General features: G+C 35.0%; 1 protein-coding gene across 1 annotated transcript in view; it reads left to right on the plus strand.

Moving 5' to 3' along the window:
* Window positions 1–16,305, plus strand: part of LOC140153739 (sodium- and chloride-dependent glycine transporter 1-like) — a 47,268-nt gene extending 30,963 nt beyond the window's left edge. Inside the window, exons 8-15 of the mRNA XM_072176570.1 lie at window positions 6,138–6,272; window positions 6,892–6,995; window positions 8,909–9,033; window positions 9,333–9,445; window positions 10,378–10,518; window positions 13,208–13,307; window positions 13,778–14,049; window positions 14,855–16,305. Of these exons, the coding sequence (XP_072032671.1) occupies window positions 6,138–6,272; window positions 6,892–6,995; window positions 8,909–9,033; window positions 9,333–9,445; window positions 10,378–10,518; window positions 13,208–13,307; window positions 13,778–14,049; window positions 14,855–14,992 (1,128 nt within the window). The 3' untranslated portion in view covers window positions 14,993–16,305. The remainder of the gene's footprint in view (window positions 1–6,137; window positions 6,273–6,891; window positions 6,996–8,908; window positions 9,034–9,332; window positions 9,446–10,377; window positions 10,519–13,207; window positions 13,308–13,777; window positions 14,050–14,854) is intronic.
* Window positions 16,306–20,475: the final 4,170 nt, after the last annotated feature.

Genomic DNA, 20,475 nt, shown 5'->3' on the forward strand with positions numbered 1-20,475 from the left:
TTTTGTATTATAATTAACATTTTAAAGCATAATACCGTTTGGTTAACTTGATATCAGTAAACCAGCTGTGTACTTTATCGAGCTGCAGCTAGGTATTAAAAAAAAATCTGATAAACATTTTACAGAGATTGTAATTTTATGACGTTGTATAGGGCCTACACATGTGTGCATATTACTTTTATCGAGCTGTAAATTTTTAAGCATAATACCGTTTGGTTAACTGGATATCAGTAAACCAGCTGTGTACTTTATCGAGCTGCAGCTAGGTATTAAAAAACATTTCTGATAAACATTTTACAGAGATTGTAATTTTATGACATTGTATACACCTGTGTGCATGTTTACTTTTATCGAGCTGTAAATTTTTAAGCATAATACCGTTTGGTTAACTTGATATCAGTAATATCCGTATACCTTCCTCGATCGAGTCAGTCAAGTAAAATAAAATTTTGAGATTTTCTCATAAACTGCTCATTCTGTTATGCTAGTTGGATTCCTAGCATCAGTTCCTTTCTAAAATTGTATACTTTTATATATTTCTCATAATTACATTTAGAGATTCAGTAAAAAAATAATATCTTAAGTACTGAGTCGATGAATGTAGGCTATTCATACTATAATAAGACCGGCACAAAATATTATCGCCTTCCCTAAATTGTAGTGGGTCTCGATTGGGTACACGGATTAGCTCCTTTATTATTTTTTTTAAAAAAACAGTGATTTATAGTGCGCTACGCAAAGGCACAACGCCCAGACGTTGATCCGCAGGCCTCAGCACATTTTACATGTTGTTGCTGACCACTACGCCCCCACAGCATTACATACACCATTTAGGGATGCACCATTAGGTTCTCAGGGTGGGGTAGGAAGATTTTGAAGAAAAAAAACAACTTCACCCACTGCATGAGGAAAAAAAAACTTTCCACGCCAACACTAAAAAAAACCCAAAAAACTCCCCCACCTAACTGTGTATAAATGCATGAAATTAAACAAGAAATGTCTTTAAAAAGACAACACCATGGATGAAATTCATGTTTCATAATTTTACATTGACAAGTAGCCTACTTGGAATGCTAGTAATTTTGTGTGTGTAGCACATGCACAACTAACCGGGTTGGAAATGTTGTTATACCACGAATACCACCAATAAGATACTAATGTATTTACTATAAGCTAAATTGAAAAATGTGTGTTAAATAGGTCTACATTTAATTTATACTTAATTTATACTTGTACAAACAAAGGGATCAATGGAAATCACATCCACCGAGTTTCGCATCAATCCAACAATCTATATTCAGACGACTTTGTGATTACGTTTTATGACATGACTTTGAACATTCTGACAATCCAACAATATATACTTATTCCACCTCAGGCTCAGATGACCTTTTAACAATTATAATCAAAAAGACTGATTACTCAATCCCAGGGGTTCCCTGGCTCAATTCAATCTTTATTTTCTGAATGTGTTGATTATAATTGTTACTACTAACTGCCCAGTTGCTCTCCCAAAATGTATAAAACCACAGCAACTATCTACCCCAATTACTGGTCAGCAGGGGTGCATTCCCAGCAAACACAAAACGTTTTCGACATCATTCGCAAAAGGTTATAAAAGGTTGTCAGAAAACGTTTAAATGTCGGGTTATATACATGGTATATTTAGAGTATAAAACGTTTTCATAACCTTCAAAAAATATTTTTTGATAATCTACTGCTCAGCAAACAAAAATGTTTTACAGAAAATGTTTAAATGTCTGGTTATATAAAGGGTATAAAAACGTTTTAATAACATTCTAAAAACATTCTTGAAAACTTTATACAAAACATTCTAAACAGAATGTTATTTTGGGAGTTGAAAAAATATTTTGCGAAAAATGTTTGCTAAAAATATTTTCAATAACGTTTTAAAAACGTTTTCATGACCTTTATATAACCCGACATTTAAATGTTATTAAAAGTAGGTATATCACCTCAAAAATAAGGGCAGCAGAAACACGTTATTTAATGTTTCTACATGAATGACCTTTATTAAAGCATCAAAATCAAAAACCGAATTGAAATCGGTCAATGCATTGTGACGTAGTGTCAATTTTAAGATGCTCATAAATGGAATGCAAATCTGCCACAAATTGCTATAATGACAAAATTGGCACATTTCGAGATTTTGAAGGTTTATTTGGACACTTGCTTGAAAAAGCAACGTTAATTTAAGTATCACAGGTTAATTGCCTATCTTTTTTAACTTCGTCAAAGAAAACAAAATTAAAAAATCTATCATTGAATAATTATAATAAATTAACCAAATATACTATTTTAGCAATTCCGGCCAATCTGCAAACAAATAAAAGTTGAAAAATGACTAAGTTCAGCTAATTAATATGCAAAATTGATGCCAAAAGAAAACCGTACCTGATATCAGGGTGCGGTTTTTTCACAAACATATGTATACAAAGTTCTTTTAATTGATAACAAAAAAATACACAAAAAGTAATCAATTATGCAAATTAGCTTATTACAGCTAATTATGTATTCATCATATTATTATGTAAATTTGGCATGAGTAATTTTGGTTTTTTTCAATATTTAATGAAAGTCTTTTCATTCATCATGAATTTGTCAAATATGAACCTGTTATGATGTTGAGTAAAGAATCTGCAGTTAATTACTTTAATATAATACAAAAAATACAAACTTTGACATTTTGACGGTGTCTGGAATAGAATTTTATTTTTTTCTGTAAATATGGTATGTGTCATCATTGCGCAAAGCCAAATCCGAAAAGCAAAAATAAAAATTAATTTGCAATGAGACTTTAAATTAACATTTTGTTATCTGGATTAACATGGGAATAGAAACGGTAAAAGCAACAGTCCCTCTACTATACCGCGTATACAAAAATGGTGTGGCCTTGGACACACACAATGGCTTAGAGCTATTGTGGTTTGGAATATTACTCCCAGTGGCGGATTTAGAGGGGGGCGCACGCGGCGCGCGCCCCCTCTATTTTGTGCAGATCGGCACCTGACTCTGTGTACTTTTGCAGAGTGGCGCCTGACTTTGTGTGGGCGCCGAGCCGCGGCGGCGGTGGCGGTGGCTCGGCGCCCCCTCTATTGAAAATTCCTGGATCCGCCCCTCCCTTTAAACTCACTTAAAAAATGTTTTTGTTTCAAATCGTTTTCCTCAAGTGTGCCATTCGTTGTCGACGGAAATAATTTACATGCTTAGAAAGATTAGTATTTCAGCTAAATGGTGGTAGATCTTGATTTTTCAAAAAGCCTATATTTATTGATTTATGAGGGATCTTCAACAATCCATAAAAACAGGTAGTAGCTCTTAAACGAAGCAATATTTATTTTTAAAAAACCCGATGGTAGTCACAGAAAGGTTTCACACACCATATATCAAAAATTCAAACAATTATGATAAATAGCACATATGAGGAAATTAATTTTTCGGCATGGATGTTTGCCAAAATTGAACAACTTTGATGCGCGCGCTTTTCAATTTACTGTTATGCTTGCATGCACAGTGTGGCAGAAGTATTGTGCAGCCACTGTGACATGCCTATTAAAAGGTTTTGAAAAAAACATTTTAAGAACATTTCTGTGTTTACTGGCTTCAAATATTTTAACATAATGTTATTTAAGTATTGACACAATATTTGGCAAACATTTTTGCAAAAATAGTTTACAATAACATTTTATGAAAACATTTAAAAATATTGTTTTAGTGTGTTTTCATACAAAAACGTTTTAAAACGTTATCATGACCTTTATATAACCCGACATTTTAATGTTATTAAAACATTTTTACCTAAACCAAAAGCCAAAATATAACTTATTTAAAACTTTTTAAAAACGTTTTTGTGTTTGCTGGGTTTATATCATTTTTCATAGAGCAATTGTTCAAAATATTTAATGTCAAATGGTTCCTAAAAACCTTATTTGTGAATGGATTTTTATAGTTGAGAAAACAAAATGTATGTTTAATATATCAATTTTTCCATTAACAGCAATTTCCCAAGTTTCCATCCATAAATAATCACAGAGTATCATCTGTTTACAAAATAAGTGTTTATTTTCAGATTTCCAATTAACCATTATCAGTAGGGTGCCAATACTAGTCTCAGCTAATAGTTATAGTTAGAAACAGGTATTTTGTCCTGTAGTCCCTGGCAACCCAGTCTCCTAGTGGCTCACTCGCAAACATACACGACAGAAACCGGCAGTGAAGGAGCCTAATGCACGTAAACTTCCTTATAACATGTATAATAAAATCTGATTTTGAGTATAATAAAGAAAGTCATGCATATGCAAAATGAAGCAATTACCTATTGCTAACTTGGTAAAATGCATACTCGTAGCCCAATCTTGTACATCATAGCACCCAGTTTTGGTTTGTGGTTTCAAAATGTTGCAATTAAACATTAGTTCTTTCAAATATGAAACGCTAAAACCCAAATCTAGAACAATCATATATTTAGAAAGATATAGCAAACTTTCCATGATAGAGATTGGACCCAAGACAAAGTGCACCCAAATTAAGTGTCAATTCAGAATTATCCCACCATGGTGGAAAAACAAATATTTTCCGTTCAATACGGGCCGGGCATTGCAACATTGTCGTCAGGTCTTGTTGCTTGCCTGCCCAGAATGCAATTCACGCATACCAAGGTACTGGATTGCAAATTTGGCTATTTATTCACATTTACGCTGAAAATGCTCTCGTTTTTTCACAAAGCAGCAGCATAAAGAAGGCGATATTTGATATTATTATGTAATTTTAAAGACAATCCATATCCAAAACCAATAGGGTTATCCCCTTTAATAGTTTGGATTATTATTGATATTGCTTTTAACATTTTTTATTATTGTTGATATTGATGTTAATATTTTTGATTATTATTGATATTGATGTTAATATTTTTGATTATTATTGATATTGATATTTTTGAGTGGACGACCAGAACGTTGTGGAGAGTGGGAACCTCAAAGTGGACTATACGACCCGCACACACACATGCTTTGATGTCGGCCGCTGAGTCACGTCATCATCGCCGCAATCCACCGTCAGCTGCCGTTCCTTGCCGCAAGCAAATCCGCTGCTAGCCGTCTGACCTCGTTGCTTATTGTCGGGCTCCGTCGAGACATCGTCACTCGCCGCCCAGACAACGTCCGGTTTTGGTCGCTAGTCTCCGTTTCCTGCCGCAGCCATTCGTCCCTTGCCGCCGTGTTGTCGCTGAAGGTCGTTCCCACTCGTCAGCGAATCTTGTTTTTCCTCTTTTTGCCGTCGCTTTGCCGTCAACATTTTGCGATTTTCACGTCCGTCACCTTTCGTTGGTTATCGGCCGTCATAGTGTGACCGGGCCTTAAGACCATGATTGTCCTCTTTTGGGCCATTTTAGCATTAAGATTGCAAATTTGTTCCGGTGAAGTAATTATAGTAGTCAATTAGTGAGACCATTTGAAAATTTTCCCTTGCCTCATCTGCCTGGTCAGCCTATATCTCCCATGTTTAAAAGAAGTCTACGTGAGGTCACACATGTATCATCAAAATAAGTGCTTAGAACGCGTGGTTTAAAAAAAAAATCTCAGAACTCGGGGGGTGGCTACCACCCCCTCTCTAATGCCCACTGCGACCAATGTAACTGCACTGTCTTGCCAACGTGCAGTGACCTTTTCCGCCTAAAATAGCCCCTGCCTCTCACACACACCCCAACATACACGCACACCCCAGTATAGCGTAACCTGGATTTTAGTGGGATGGGGAAAGCCCAATTCGGCCCCATTTTTAAATTTTTTTGTTCAAAGTTTTAGTCATTTTAAGGACATTTTATTCTTAAAATTTTCTGGGCGGGGACATTCACTTTACATAAGTAATTCAAATTCGTCCATTTGGTTGCAACTATGGACTCAAATCCAATAAGTCTAGTTAATTTTAATTTTAATTTAAAAATTCTACTAATTCCTAATCATTTTAGACTAATTATCATGACAGGTAAAAGCAAATGGAAAACAATGACTTCTTTGGAGGAATTGGAAGATATCCAGCGACCTGTACTGATAAAAGTAAATGTAATGTTATAACATAAAACAAAGCAATGAAAACCGTATACTTGTATGTCTTCACAGGTAGTATATTTCACGGCAACTTTTCCATACGTGGTTCTGTTCATTCTGCTTATAAGGGGTGTAACGCTTCCTGGTGCAGGCAAAGGAATTCTCTTCTACATGAAACCGGTCTTCTCTAGACTTGGTGATGCAAAAGTAAGTCAGTTGCTGAAAGTCTATGAAACGTTTTTTTTCTTACAACAAAATACCGTAAAACCTCGTCTACAAGCATATCCACCACAACTGATCCCGGATGTCTCCAGTGCCACTAATGAGATATGCTCCATTGAACTTAACAATAAACAATAGGAAACAAAGGATTTATTGACTGTTTTATTGATTTTTCACTACCAGTACTTAAATGTCAAGTACTATAATAGACATGATATACATCATTTTAAAGCTAATTTCAAGCAGAATATTTTGGTTGAATGTCTCAAAAATGATGATTGGCGACTTCAGGGCTCAGTTGTGCTGAATGGTCACATATATGGAGAGCTTCTGATGAAAGCGAAATTAATCCATGCACCATGCAATGGAGTTTGAGCAAATAATCTACAGATTCAAGCATTTACAAACAAGTATTATTGTAACACCAATCTACTGTATTGGCATATATACTATTAATATGCTTGTAGACGAGGTTTTACGGTATGTTGTATATCTAGATATTGCCATTTTTAATATATCTTTGGTAGATATCAATTTGTTTCAATTTATCAATTTATTTCAAGGTATAAAATAAATCTGAGCTCCTTATTTATACTCTATATAGGTTTGGAAAGATGCTGCTGTGCAGATCTTCTACTCATTAGGACCAGCTTGGGGTGGCATACATACTTTGGCTAGCTACAACAAATTCCACAATAATTTCAGAAGGTAAATGCATCACTTCATAAGTCGAAACTGGTTTCAGTATAGTCATGATTCAGTTCAGTTAGATTATATTGTACATATATAGGCCCTTTTGTACATATGCCTATACTTAGTCACAAGCTTGTCTTGAGTCACTGAATTTCCAGTGTAGTAACTGGATTTCTTGCCCATATAATATATATACATAACTTTTGTTACCAGTGTGTTATTATTTTTTGAGAAAAATGCAAAAATAGTCACAAATTTATCAAGAGGTGTAGTACCACCTTAAGGCCAAATTTTAAGTAATATTAGTAGGCCTAATAATGTTCAATATTGGCATACCCGAGCGCAATTTGTTCAAGATGATGGGAGCAGGTCAGGTACAGTTGCTGATGGACGACTTTGCCAATTTTCCATCAGAGGAAAATTTGCATAAAGTAGGGCCTGTCAGGACCAAGAGAGGGCTTTAAAGCCATGTGTGATTTGCATAAAGAATAGATTCCTAGATCAGTTTTCCCTGATCACATTGTCCCTTTAAATTTCGAGCCAAACAAATGAGGTAAAACGAAGAAAATTGCAACTTCATTCCAGCTCCTATGCGTGTATTAACTCGCCGATCGTATCATTCATTATCATGATTATTGGCGCAGCTGATGTACAAACAAGACGTATAAAGACTGATATACAAACAGTTAAGAGGCCTGCCTCCACCACCCAATGCCCGAAAACAATATCCTATATACGCCAGCATTGGTCACTGTCCATCTCCCCTTGTCTCTCTCACCATGGAAATACATTCCCTTTCTCTTGCGAAAAAATGTAAAATGTAATTAAGTGACAAATCATTTAGTCACATTGATAAATCTTGCAACTATAATTTTACAACGAAAGTAAATTTTAAAATTCATTTTATAACATTGTACAATGCATACTAAAAATTCACATCTGGTCATTTAGTTTTGGTCACGCTATAAAGTTCAAATTTAATAACTCGCATCTTCACACACGTTGTGAACAGTGACGATAAAACGTTTTTATGAAATAACAACGAATATAACTCGGGATAACGACGTGAAAGCTGCAAGAGTTATAGATTTAAGTATTCATAAAAAAAAGTTCACCAATAAGAATTTGACAGGATTGTTGATTTTCATATATCATATGTAACGTTTCATGTCAAAAGGAGACACTTTTGGGTAGGTTATCAATTTTGAGGTTTTTCCTCCACAACGCCGTTTTCCCCAATGAAATCGGACATTCCTAAGCGAAGATATTGAGTTCGTAAGGTATGGTATTGTAAAATTGAAAATTCAGATATCGGCCTTTAAAAATATTATTGACAATGTTGAGAGTAGGAATTACCTTGAAAAATGTCTCAAAAAATACAAGATGTCAGTTATATTCTGGTCTGAAACTATGAGACAATATTTTTAACATTAATAATATCACAAATTCGCAAGAAACCCAAATTGTGAAAAACTTACCCCGGACAGAGTTTTGGCTATTTCGTCATTTACGATCCTGCCCAAAAGTGTCTCCTTTTGACATGACACGTCACATATTTTCTGCATCTATTGATCTATAAAAATTAGACAACAGGGACAACAGGAAGGGAGATAGAGATAGGAGAAAGACAGTCAGACAGACACCCGGACAGACAGACAGACAGACAGACACCCATACAGACATGCAGACATACAGACGGACAAAGAAAAAGAACAATGAAACAAGACATTGAACAAATTGGTGTTGTTCAACGATGTTTTAATTGACATAAAATTATACACTGACGTTTCGTACAAAAGTACTTTATCAAAGTCTGATCAAGTAAACATTTGACTTTTTAAACCATATAAACCAAATATAAAAATATTATTAGCATCATAGTATGACAAAAAAGTAAAACAAAATGCTACCTGTCTATATCCTTTCAGAGATGGAATAACTATATCGCTTATCAATTGTGGCACCAGTGTTTTCGCAGGCTTCGTTATATTTTCTGTGGTAGGATTCATGGCTCATGATTCGGGGCTCCCAGTTGATAAAGTGGCCGAATCAGGTAGGTTATTTCATAGAATGGAAACAGGCACTGTGTATTTAAATTAGTCCAGCCCTTCAGTCGACAATTGACTTTTGTTTATTTGTTTGTTTGTTTGTTTGTTTACGTCTTTTTTGCTCTTTAGGTTTGTTCTTATATTTGTAATAATCCCTTGAACATGTTTAAATTCGGATACATTTAATAAGTTTGATGTAAAATGTATTAATATTAAGAAAAATCATACATAAAGGGATAAAATATAATTAATGTGAAGCAAACAATATAGTGTGTTATACAATATTTTTGTGTTTGTCCTGTAGGTCCAGGATTGGCATTCGTGGTCTACCCAGAAGCACTAGCTCGGATGCCAGGATCCACATTTTTCTCACTTCTCTTCTTCTTTATGTTGCTGACACTTGGTCTGGATACAATGGTAATCAATCAATCAATCGATCGATCGATCGATCGATCAATCAATCAATCAATCAATCAATCAATCAATCAATCAATCAATCAATCAATCAATCAATCAATCAATCAATCAATCAATTGATAATAAAGTTTTATTTAATATGAAATGCATAGGGCCTACGTAGATGTTAGAATGTTAGATGTTGAGTTTGTTTTATGCAGGGTATATGTCAGTCAAGCAGTCATTCACTCATTTGCTAAAAACAAAGTAAAAACCCATCTAAATCAATGAACACATATTATGAACACGTATTAAATGATTAATGGAAAGGCTAGATTTGTTAGTATGATATCATCACACTGGAAGGTGAAGTTATCATCAATTTTAGACAACAGCATGCATACAAATACTAACACTTATACAAACCTACACTTTACACACACACACAATAACTCGTCCATTAAGGGGTACTACACCCTTGCCCAATTTTGTGCCTATTTTTGCATTTTTCTCAAAAATTATAACACATTGGTGACAAGTTTGAAGTAAGATATGCATATTATAGGGGCAAGGACTACAACTACTGCACTGGAAATTTATTTCAACACAGACAACAGTTGTGGAGTTACAGTCAAAAATGAGGGAAAACCAATATTTGATCAATAAATCAATAACTACTTACCTTTAGTTACTGAATTTTCAGAGCTCTTGACCCTATAATATACATTAACATATTTTACTTGTGCACCAATGCGCTATAATTTTTGAGAAAAATGCAAAAATAGGCACAAAATTGGCCAGGGGTGTAGTACCCCCTTAAAACAAAAGCAACACGATAAAAGACTATCGTAATATCCGTGTTAGTCATTGCTGTGTAAATCAACATATTCGTAAAAAAAACACATAGGGGGCCTACTTATAGCCAAGTTTTCTTTTATGTTTTCGGCTTTCAGTTTGTAACGATGGAGACAGTAGTCACTGCCGTTTTGGATGAAGGAAGATACTATATACCCAATATCTACGAGAAGAAACTCCTAATTACCGTCATTTGCTGTTCTATATGTTTTCTGTTGGGATTACCAATGACCACAAATGTAAGAAACTTTTTACTTTTCGTTTTTGCTTTTTAAAGTTACGCATTTGCAGAAAAAATTCTTAAGAACTAAGTGAGTGCTTAATTGTGATGTACCATCTTTCACAATCTTCCTATTTTCTCTATCTCTGTTAATTTCTAGTAAATATTAACGTTCCAATGAGATTGATAATTGTTTTGACACTTCTTGAATTAAAAAAAATCAAATCACAAATTCATGATGAAGGCATCATTAATCATTATGTACAAAACGTATCTGCGTCGCTCACTCACTAATTTCCAATGCGCGGGTGCAAAAAATTAGTCCCAGGAGAAAGGACATTTTCCTTTACATTTTCTTAAGTTATTTTGAATTTTGCATTTAAATATTTAAAATTTGCTAGCTACTCTAGGAAGGAGATAAGAGTAAAAGACCATTCCTGATGGAACTAAATTCCACTTAGACCAGGTCTAATTTTAGACCCGGTCTAACTCTTTTGTGTATACGGACCATAGAGTTTACATTTAGGCCCAAACTCCCCATTCCAGAAAAATAGAGCACTTTTATTTTTGGTTTAAAAAGAATATTATCTATTTTTGCCAGTGTTGTAGTCGAGTCCTCATCATCCGAGTCCGAGTCCGAGTCCTTGGTGTCCGAGTCCAAGTCCGAGTCCGAGTCCCTGCCAATTTCTGATGTCCGAGTCCGAGTCCGAGTCCTCAATGTTCGAGTCCGAGTCCGAGTCCGAGTCCTTATGTATCAAATTCAAGCCCCGGGGTTTTCACCAATACTTTGCAAACGTAGGCCTATACTTAGCCAGAATTTTAGTTCTATATTATTTTCTTGTAAATACTTAATTTGCTAGTCCCACCTAGCTGCCTAGTATTGTTTTTGGGCTGTGCAATAATTATGCGGAGCCCGGGGAGGGATGAAATTGCAAAAAATGCTTATCCCCTTTCGGCCTGCCAAAATCGCTCGTCCCCCTCCCACAAATCTTTGCACTCCCCCCCCCTTTGCACATGCCATATTTTGGGATTCCAATTTACAAACCTTAAATGGTTTAGATTATGATTATGTTGCGAGCACAGCGAGCAGGGAAATTTGCATATGCATGGAAATAAGAGAATATTTCCATGGCATATGTAAGCGTTACTGTCGTTTCCGTACTGTTTTCTATAAGCCTTTTAGAGCGCTTTATTTAAAAGGTGCCCCATAATGCCTAAAATTGCTTGTTCCCCCCTCTCGGTTTGCCAAAAATGGCTTCCACCCTCCCTTTCGATCGGCCAAAAAATTCTTACCCACAATTTTACCTCCCCCCGCAATGCTCATAATTTTTGCTCAGCCCCTTAGGTAGCATACCTTGGAAACAGAATAATCACAGACTCGCAGTAACTTATTAGGTTTGTGTTTTAAAGAGGCAAAAGATGCATTATGACAATAAATATATGACGTCAGTACCTAACTTCAGGTGCCAAACGAAGGGGTGTTGGATCTGGCTGTACACCTAAGCAGTATTATTCCGGGTGTGGGGTGGTCACTCACATGTGAAGGTGGTACGGGTATGTGCGGCGGTAAAGGGTCCCTTGTTCAGGCTCTCCGGCAGTTCAGACCCACATTTGCATCATGCTCCGGTTCATTGAGCCTAACACTCTGAAAATAGTGGCTCAAATTTGGAAACATTTTGAATTTGTTAGCTCCAAAGCCTATAATTTCACCCAATTTTAGTTCACATACCTCCACAAAAATGTTGAAATTTCAGTTCATCAAGCCCCTATTTTGACCACAAAGTTCGGCACAACACACCTCTACCAAATTTTAACTTGAATGCCCCATCCCAGGGTATTATTATTCATGTACATTCTAGACTTGTGTCTAAACAAAGCAGTCATGTCAAAACAAATGATTATGATTAAAATCCATTTATATATAAAGATATACATGTAACTGAAAGCAATCTTGCTTTTTAGTTGTACTTTTATTTACAACCTGAATTTATTTGCATGCAAAATTACTTAAATTAATCACGTGATGTGAACATTGATCAAGCAAGGAAGTTTACATTGAACGAAAATGAAAGACCTAAAAAGACCCTATTTTGCCGGACTCGAGGAGGACTCGGAGCCGAGTCCCCGAGTCCTTGGGGTCCGAGTCCGAGTCCGAGTCCGAGTCATTAGCTCCCGAGTCCAAGTCCGAGTCCGAGTCCTTGAAAAAAGGACTCGAGTCCGGACTCGAGTCCGAGTCCGAGTCCCGAGTCCTCCAACACTGATTTTTGCCAAATGAAACATAGCAAAATCCTAATCCTTTAGTAAGATCTAACGAGCAATAAAAGTCAAATTTTAATATTTGGTAAATGTTTTGGAAATAAGAATCGTGTATTGAGGTTAACGGTGGGATTAGGATTTAGCTATGTTTCAATTGGAAAAAAAGGACGACAATAATTGTTATAATATTTTGTTTTTAAAAACAGAAAAAAGAATCTGTGCTTACTTCCATGGGTACACAGATTATTTTGTCATAAAGAAAGAAAAATTTTGGGAATTACAATGACTTAATGAGTTTTCAGGACACCTGGTCTATGAACAGTAACACATATGGTCATGGGCTCAAGTCATAGGCCCAGGTCATGGGCCTTTATTTTGCACGTGTAGAGCCCAAAATTATTATTGTTACAGATATAAATTAACTATAATTTATGCATATGATTGTGTTGCAGGGCGGTATATATATATTAACTTTAATGGACAATTATTCAGCTGGGTTCTCCTTGATGTTAGTGGCAATGATGGAAGCAATTATAGTATCATACGTATATGGTATGTGCAAATATATTTTTATGATTTTTTTTTTTTCAGTATTTTTAATGTTATAGGTATGGGGGCACGCTGGGGGCGGCACTCGAATATAAAAGTGACGTATACCTGTGCCTACCAGAGTAGGCCTACGACACTGGCCTAGCCTACCGGTGTAGGACTTTATTGAAATAATCTCAGTATGGGCTTCATAAAAGTGGGGGTCATTCAGCGTGGGACCGTTAAAAATTGGGTGTCATTTCTGGGCAAAATTGTGTGGAAATTTGCAATTTTAAGTTAACACAAAATGTTAAATTTGTTCAAACTGCGCATGTTTGGTTTAAACCTAAAAAATCAGGGTTAAAAAAAGCGTGGATAAAGCACAAGATCGCAATTCACAGTATTACTTCCATTTTCCTCGAATATAAAGGTTAATAAAAAAAATGATAAAACTATCCAATACCTAAGATATGTTTCGTTTGAATCCTTTACAGGTATCAACAGATTCCTATCAGATATGAGCATCATGCTTCGATATGAAATGGGCATATATTGGAAGGTATGTTGGATGGTATTGTCACCATTCATCATCGGATTCATCTTTATCTTCTTTTGCGTGACTTACGCTCCACTGACGTACCAAGACTACACGTATTCACCTGTCGGCGAATTTCTGGGCTGGATGATGGTTGTCGCTGCAGTGTTTCCCATTCTAGTTTACATGGTCTACTTTTTAGTCCAAAGAGCTGAAGGGTCGATTTTAGAGGTATTTATTCAATGTACTATTGTAGATAGCAGTGACACATGAAAAATTGCAATCTACTGTAGATAGCAGTGTGATATGAACATTACTATCTACTCTAGATAGCAGTGTGATATGAAAATTACAATCTACTGTAAACAGTAGTGTGATATGAATATTGCTATCTACTGTAGATAGCAGTGTGATATGAAAATTGCTATCTACTGTAGATAGCAATGTGATAAGAAAATTGCTATCTACTGTAAACAGTAGTGTGATATGAAAATTGCTATCTACTGTAGATAGCAGTGTGATAAGAAAATTGCCATCTACTGTAGATAGCAGTGTGATATGAAAATTGCTATCTACTGTAGATAGCAGTGTGATATGAAAATTGCTATCTACTGTAGATAGCAGTGTGATATGAAAATTGTTATCTACTGTAGATAGCAGTGTGATAAGAAAATTGCCATCTACTGTAGATAGCAGTGTGATATGAAAATTGCTATCTACTGTAGATAGCAGTGTGATATGAAAATTGCTATCTACTGTAGATAGCAGTGTGATATGAAAATTGCTATCTACTGTAGATAGCAGTGTGATATAAAAATTGCAATCTTCTGTAAACAGTAGTGTAATATGAATATTCCTGTTTACTGCAGATAGCCGTGTGATGTGAAAATTACTATCTATTGTAGATAGCAGTGTGATATGAAAATTGCTATCTACTGTTATAGCAGTGTATCACATTAAAATTGCTATCATTGCAATGTATTGTGTAAATAATAATCTTAGAAAATTAAATCTTATATTACCACTCTTTTTGCAGCGATTGAAGTACTCCATGAAAGCAAGCAACGAATGGGCTCCAGCTCTCGAGAAACATCGTATTGAAGGCGGTTACCAAGTGATATATCAGGATAACAAGGTGAAAGTAGAACAGATGGACCAGGCAGTAAATCTTTAGTTTCCACCAAAAAGGGTATATTTGAAAAAAAATGGAAGAAAGGTCAACGATGATATACCTTGTTGTCGGTATGATACAGGTTATGGATGCGTCATTGACAAAATAATCACACAAACTGTTTAAAAGGCATCTTATGGAAGTGTGTGAAAAATGACGCCAGGACTTCAGGTGCATGTGAGTAAAAATGGCATTGTTCAACGATGTTGCTTTATAAGGCACCGAGTCCTTGAAGAAAGATGTAAAGAAAGAAAGAATAGAAAAAGCTGGTGGCCGTGAAGAGGCAATGTTTAAGTGCAGAAAAAAAAGAATAGAGAAAGCCTGTGGGTGAAGACTGAAGAAGTAATGTTTAAAACGCGCATGTTGAGGTATAAATAAAGAAGTGATATTATATTTTTATGAAATTATATGATCATGATGATGACTAAGAATTATTGCGGGCGCGGCAGGCCGGCCCAGTGTATAAAAAACGAAATTCGGGAGCAGCCCATTAATCCGAAGAGGCATTAGTCCTAAGGGTTAAGGTGGTCGTAACCCTGGAATTATGGAAACTTTTGGGTGTCATAACTGCTGAATTGTTGGTCTAAAGAATATAAAAGTATACATGGTTAGAATGGCAAAGACTTGATGAATTCATCTGTGAGATCAAATTTGGGCAAATATGCTCATTTTTGGAGAAAATAAATTTTTTGAAGGATTATATTCTTTAGACCAACAATTTAGCAGTTATGAGGCCCGAAAGTTTCCATAATTCCAGGGTTAAGACCACCCTTTAAGTTGGGATTAGGGATAAAGTTATGGTTAACATTGGGCCGTATAAAATTGATTGTTTTGGTTCTCGTCCAGAGGATTTTCATGAATTGATGAGGGAGGGAGGTTTTGTCATAAAATCTGACAAATCCAAAAAATTGAGGAAGGAGGGGACGACCCGGACGAGAACCAAAACAATTTATTTTATACGGCTAGGGTTAGTGTTGTGGTTATAGGTTATCAAAATTAGAGTCAGGGTTATGTGGGCTTAGGCTATAGGTTAGGGGTAGTAGGCCCTATTTAGGGTTTATTGGGTTTTCGGACTGATCATGCTAATGATTATTCGACTTGTAGCACGAAATTCGACTGTATTGGGTGAATTATGTGATGCCTTTGTATGTATTGATGAGTTCACACCAGATGTGTAGGCTTGGGCGATTTCGCCTTTTTCTCTTGTGGTTATAAGACCTAAACTACCTCAAATTTGATTTTAATCTTGCGTAAAATTCAATGCAACATTTCAAACTATTATGATGCACACTATAATATTATTACCTAAAAAGTGTTCTTAAAGCAATATTATAACATTTTCAAAAAAATAGATTAGCATTTCTTTGCCATAAAATGTTAGCTTTTACTGTCAGATATATCCCTTTTATTTTTGAGCCGAACAACTACGGCAAATAAAAGAAAATTGTAATTTACTACCAGCGCACGTGTCGCCAATACATACCACTCCTTCGGTCATGTTGTGGTACGACCCTTTGTTGTGTATATCACCGTCGCCCACGCCGCGTACATACTGTGTGTTATGAACATCGTGTATGCGTTCGACTAACGATTCCATCGTAATAATAAATGGCTGAATCAGCCTTTTATTCAAAATCTCTGATTTTGACAAAACTACAGCACCTAGAGTCTTGAGTTTTGCAGGCGCTAGTGGTTTAATAAAGTACAATTTAATCGTGTAAAAAATGAATTAAAAAATTCAGTGAGGGCGTCCTCCTCAGCAAATGTTATAATATGGCTTTAAGTTATATATGTTTAAATACTATAGTATTCTTGTATAGATAACATTGATATTGCAATTTTCAAAAACACAGTTATATACTCTTATCCCGGACTCTTATCATGTCAACATCGTTTCATGATCACTTTTGTATGATCAATCCCAAGATAAACTTCGAGTTTGATAAAGGTTGAACTCGTAAGAATGGTCGCATTGGGTCTTTTAACACGTCGATAGTGACGTGACGCGTGTAAGACGAGAACCCCCCCTCCTCCCCCTCTTGTAGGGCCCAACCAGTCCGCTCCCGACCAGTTTTCTCGTAGTTCTAGTCCTCTCTACCTCTGTGTCGCAATGCTATATGGGTGTCACGCGGGACGTTCTGTCTTGTACACGTATACTGTAACGTGATCTAACTATATAGTTTAGAGAATACATTATGTAGATAGCTATATGTTTATGATGCGCAAACCTAAAATTATGTTTTCGATTTTTTTTTTTTTGAGAGTTGATTTTTATTTTACTGTATTTGTCTTGTCTGAAATAAAAAGTGCTTTCCTATGACGATCTATGTTATTTCTCGGTATTTCTCGTTTCCCTTGGGTATAATTTAGCACAGCAAGAATTTTAGATAAGATATATTATACAGGTAGCAAAGACAATTTACTGCGAGGTCGATCGAGAAAAAAAATACGCGAAAAGTTTCTTTTATGGATTAAAAGTCGTTTTTCTTTTTGATTGTCATGAAATTTCTTCGTTATAAATAAAAGGTGTAAATTTATCAAAAATATGTGACTTTGATTTTTAAGAATAAATTGAAGTTTCAACGATTTATATTGTCCAAATAGAATCAACGGTACATCGTTAAGGATTTTTCTTATCAATAAAATTATTCTCACTTCGTTTTCTAAAAGACCTATCAACTTGAAAGACCAATTGTTGGGTATTATGTTTGAAAAAGTAGCGAATCTTGATTGATTTGGGGTATTTTTTTATGTTTTAAACGCTCCTCCTCCGATTAAAATTGTCAAAATTTACTCGTGGTATCTTGACATTTGATTAGAGCGATTTATTGAGAATATAGTTCAAATATGTAGATTATTATTAGTTGATGTTTGTAGTAAGTTGTGTTTTTTTTAAAAATCCTATTACTCCCTATTCCAGAAAAATACATCAGCACTAATTTTTGCTAAAAAACATACATTTTTGCATATTTTCTTACAATTGCAGCCACAAAATGCTAAGACTTGGCACATGTCTAAGGAATAAATATCTTTATTAAAGGCAAAGAGTTAGCTCATAAATTTTATATTGTATGTTATTTTTGATAATTGGTTGAGAAAAAGATTAGAAAAATGTGTTTTCCAAAAATTAGAATGCGTAACGTGAAATTAATCTTTGCACAAGTCTTTGGCCTTGATTGTCACAGCATATTGAAAACGCCTTAAAAATGCATGTTTTGGTCCTATTTCCAAAAATTGACCTATTATTAAAAGTTGACTTTCATTGCCATTTAGAACTAACTAGAGGCCTAGATTAGGATTTAGTTATGTTTCATTTGGCAAAACTGGATGATATTTTTTAAATTAAAAAAAATTGGTGCTTTATTTTTCCGGAATAGGAAGTAGGTCCTATACTAAATCAAGAGCTTATTTCCAAACCGTGTTAAGTCCAAAAGATTAACAGCTATAAGAAAAAAAAATGGAATTATGGCAATGAAAAATAGTTAGATTTCTATAAAATTACTGTGAAGAGAAGGTGACATATATAGGACCATAAAACATGTTAAGTTAAAATCTGGAGACTTTTGATTTTTCTTTAAATTAATTAATTTGTTTTAAAAATGTGGGTGGACTTAACACGGTTTGGCAATAAGCTCTTCAAAATACAGATAGTTGTATTTTATACGCCTACTCGCATATTACGTTTGTAGATGTGTATATAGATAGCTACGTCTTTATTGTGATTTGATATAACAGGATGTATTATAATCATATATCATGACTTTACCATTATGTATAATAATTGTTTTATTAAAAAAAAGACATTTCACAATATTTTTCCGACATACTGGTATCTTTATTTCACAATTGTCGGAGATGTTTTAAGAACAAACCAGGAATCGATGTTTCCAAAATATGATCAACAGGTTTATTTATTCGCCATATTAATAGCCCCCCCCCCTAATTGTTAAATTTATTTATCAAGACCAAAACGAAATAAATTATAAGATTATTTTATCGATCTTGAAAGGTTTTTTATATTCAGGTGTTCGCTATATTCATCTCTTACTAGTTCTACACAATAATATATAACTGTACATGCGTATTTTACTATATTATCTATGATAATCACCTGATACAGAAAGCCTACTCAGTTTTATAAATCGTCGTTGCTCATATGTCAAATAAACAAAAACCAAAATATACATTTGGTACGGTATAGATGTCTTTCTACGACGGAAATATCAGAGTCCGCGTTCGTTGAGGCACCTGCGTTTGTTATCGTCCAAATCAATAGTTGCACTCAAAGGCCCATTCAGTGATCCCAGTGAAAGTGCCAAAATATTAAAATAGTGTATAAATTGCCTAAAGATGAAGAAATAGTCGTTGAAATTGTCAATAGGTAGCCTATTTTTTAAATGAAAATTTGGCAACAAAAAAACAACAACGAGGAAAACATCAGTAGGCCTATTGACAAAGTTGAAACCCCATTCAAATACATGTAGTTAATTTCCCTACTAGAAATTACAGATTCGTGTAAATGTCTTCCATTGGCCTTTAATACACTAAGTTTCAGCTCCATCACTTAGCAGGCTATGGTAGCACATTAACAAAGATGCCAAAATCTGAATTTGATGATTTTTTTCGAACCTCCGGATGAGCAATCACTAAATAGACCTTTAATGAGATAGACAGTGGGCATCATCGAATAAACAAAGTGTGCGTTCACCCCTGTATGCCGTGATCCCATAGCGAATCTCATTTAGTGCGGACTTTCTGTCCCGATACCGTCGTTTTTTTGCTCAATTTTCACTGATGAGGTGTCAAATTAAAGGCCCATTCAGTAATTTGCTAATCCGGAGGATCGTAAAAATCATCAAAATTCAAATTTTGACATATTCCGGAACAAAAAAAGGTATAATTATTTCGGATTAAAAAAAAAAATTTGAACGACTTATAAGCAACGGTGGCTTTATAAAACTGATTAGTTACATTTTGTGCCAGGTGTATGTTTAAGTTGACATTACATGCTCATCTAAATTGAACAAAATGTGTCTATTTCAGAACGGAATTATACATACATTTATACCATGTTCACTACATAATACTGTTTATTATCAATTAGACATTTTACAACAAGATATTTTGAAAATAAACTAATTAGGTCACTCACTCAGAACATGTTTGTGACCAATTAGGATAAGCACGCTCGGGTGCATTCATATATTATTTAAGTCATTTATTTTCCACGTTTTTGGCACAAATCATCCGATATCCGCAGTATCCGCATTTAATACCGTCATCTTATGAAATACGTGCAACTAGTCCGGCTGCAAACTATTTTTTTTTTATTTAGGTTTAATGATTTTGTCGGTTAGCACTGGTTAGAGTATTTTTCGTTACTTTAATATTGCTCTATGGATCCAAAATAAGTAAGATGGGGGGGGGGGGGGGTCACCCCTGGGCGATTCGAGATGTCCAACTTCAATATTTAAAACTGGTCAACT

This window comes from Amphiura filiformis, chromosome 5 (assembly GCF_039555335.1).
Source record: "Amphiura filiformis chromosome 5, Afil_fr2py, whole genome shotgun sequence".
NCBI lineage: Eukaryota > Metazoa > Echinodermata > Ophiuroidea > Amphilepidida > Amphiuridae > Amphiura > Amphiura filiformis.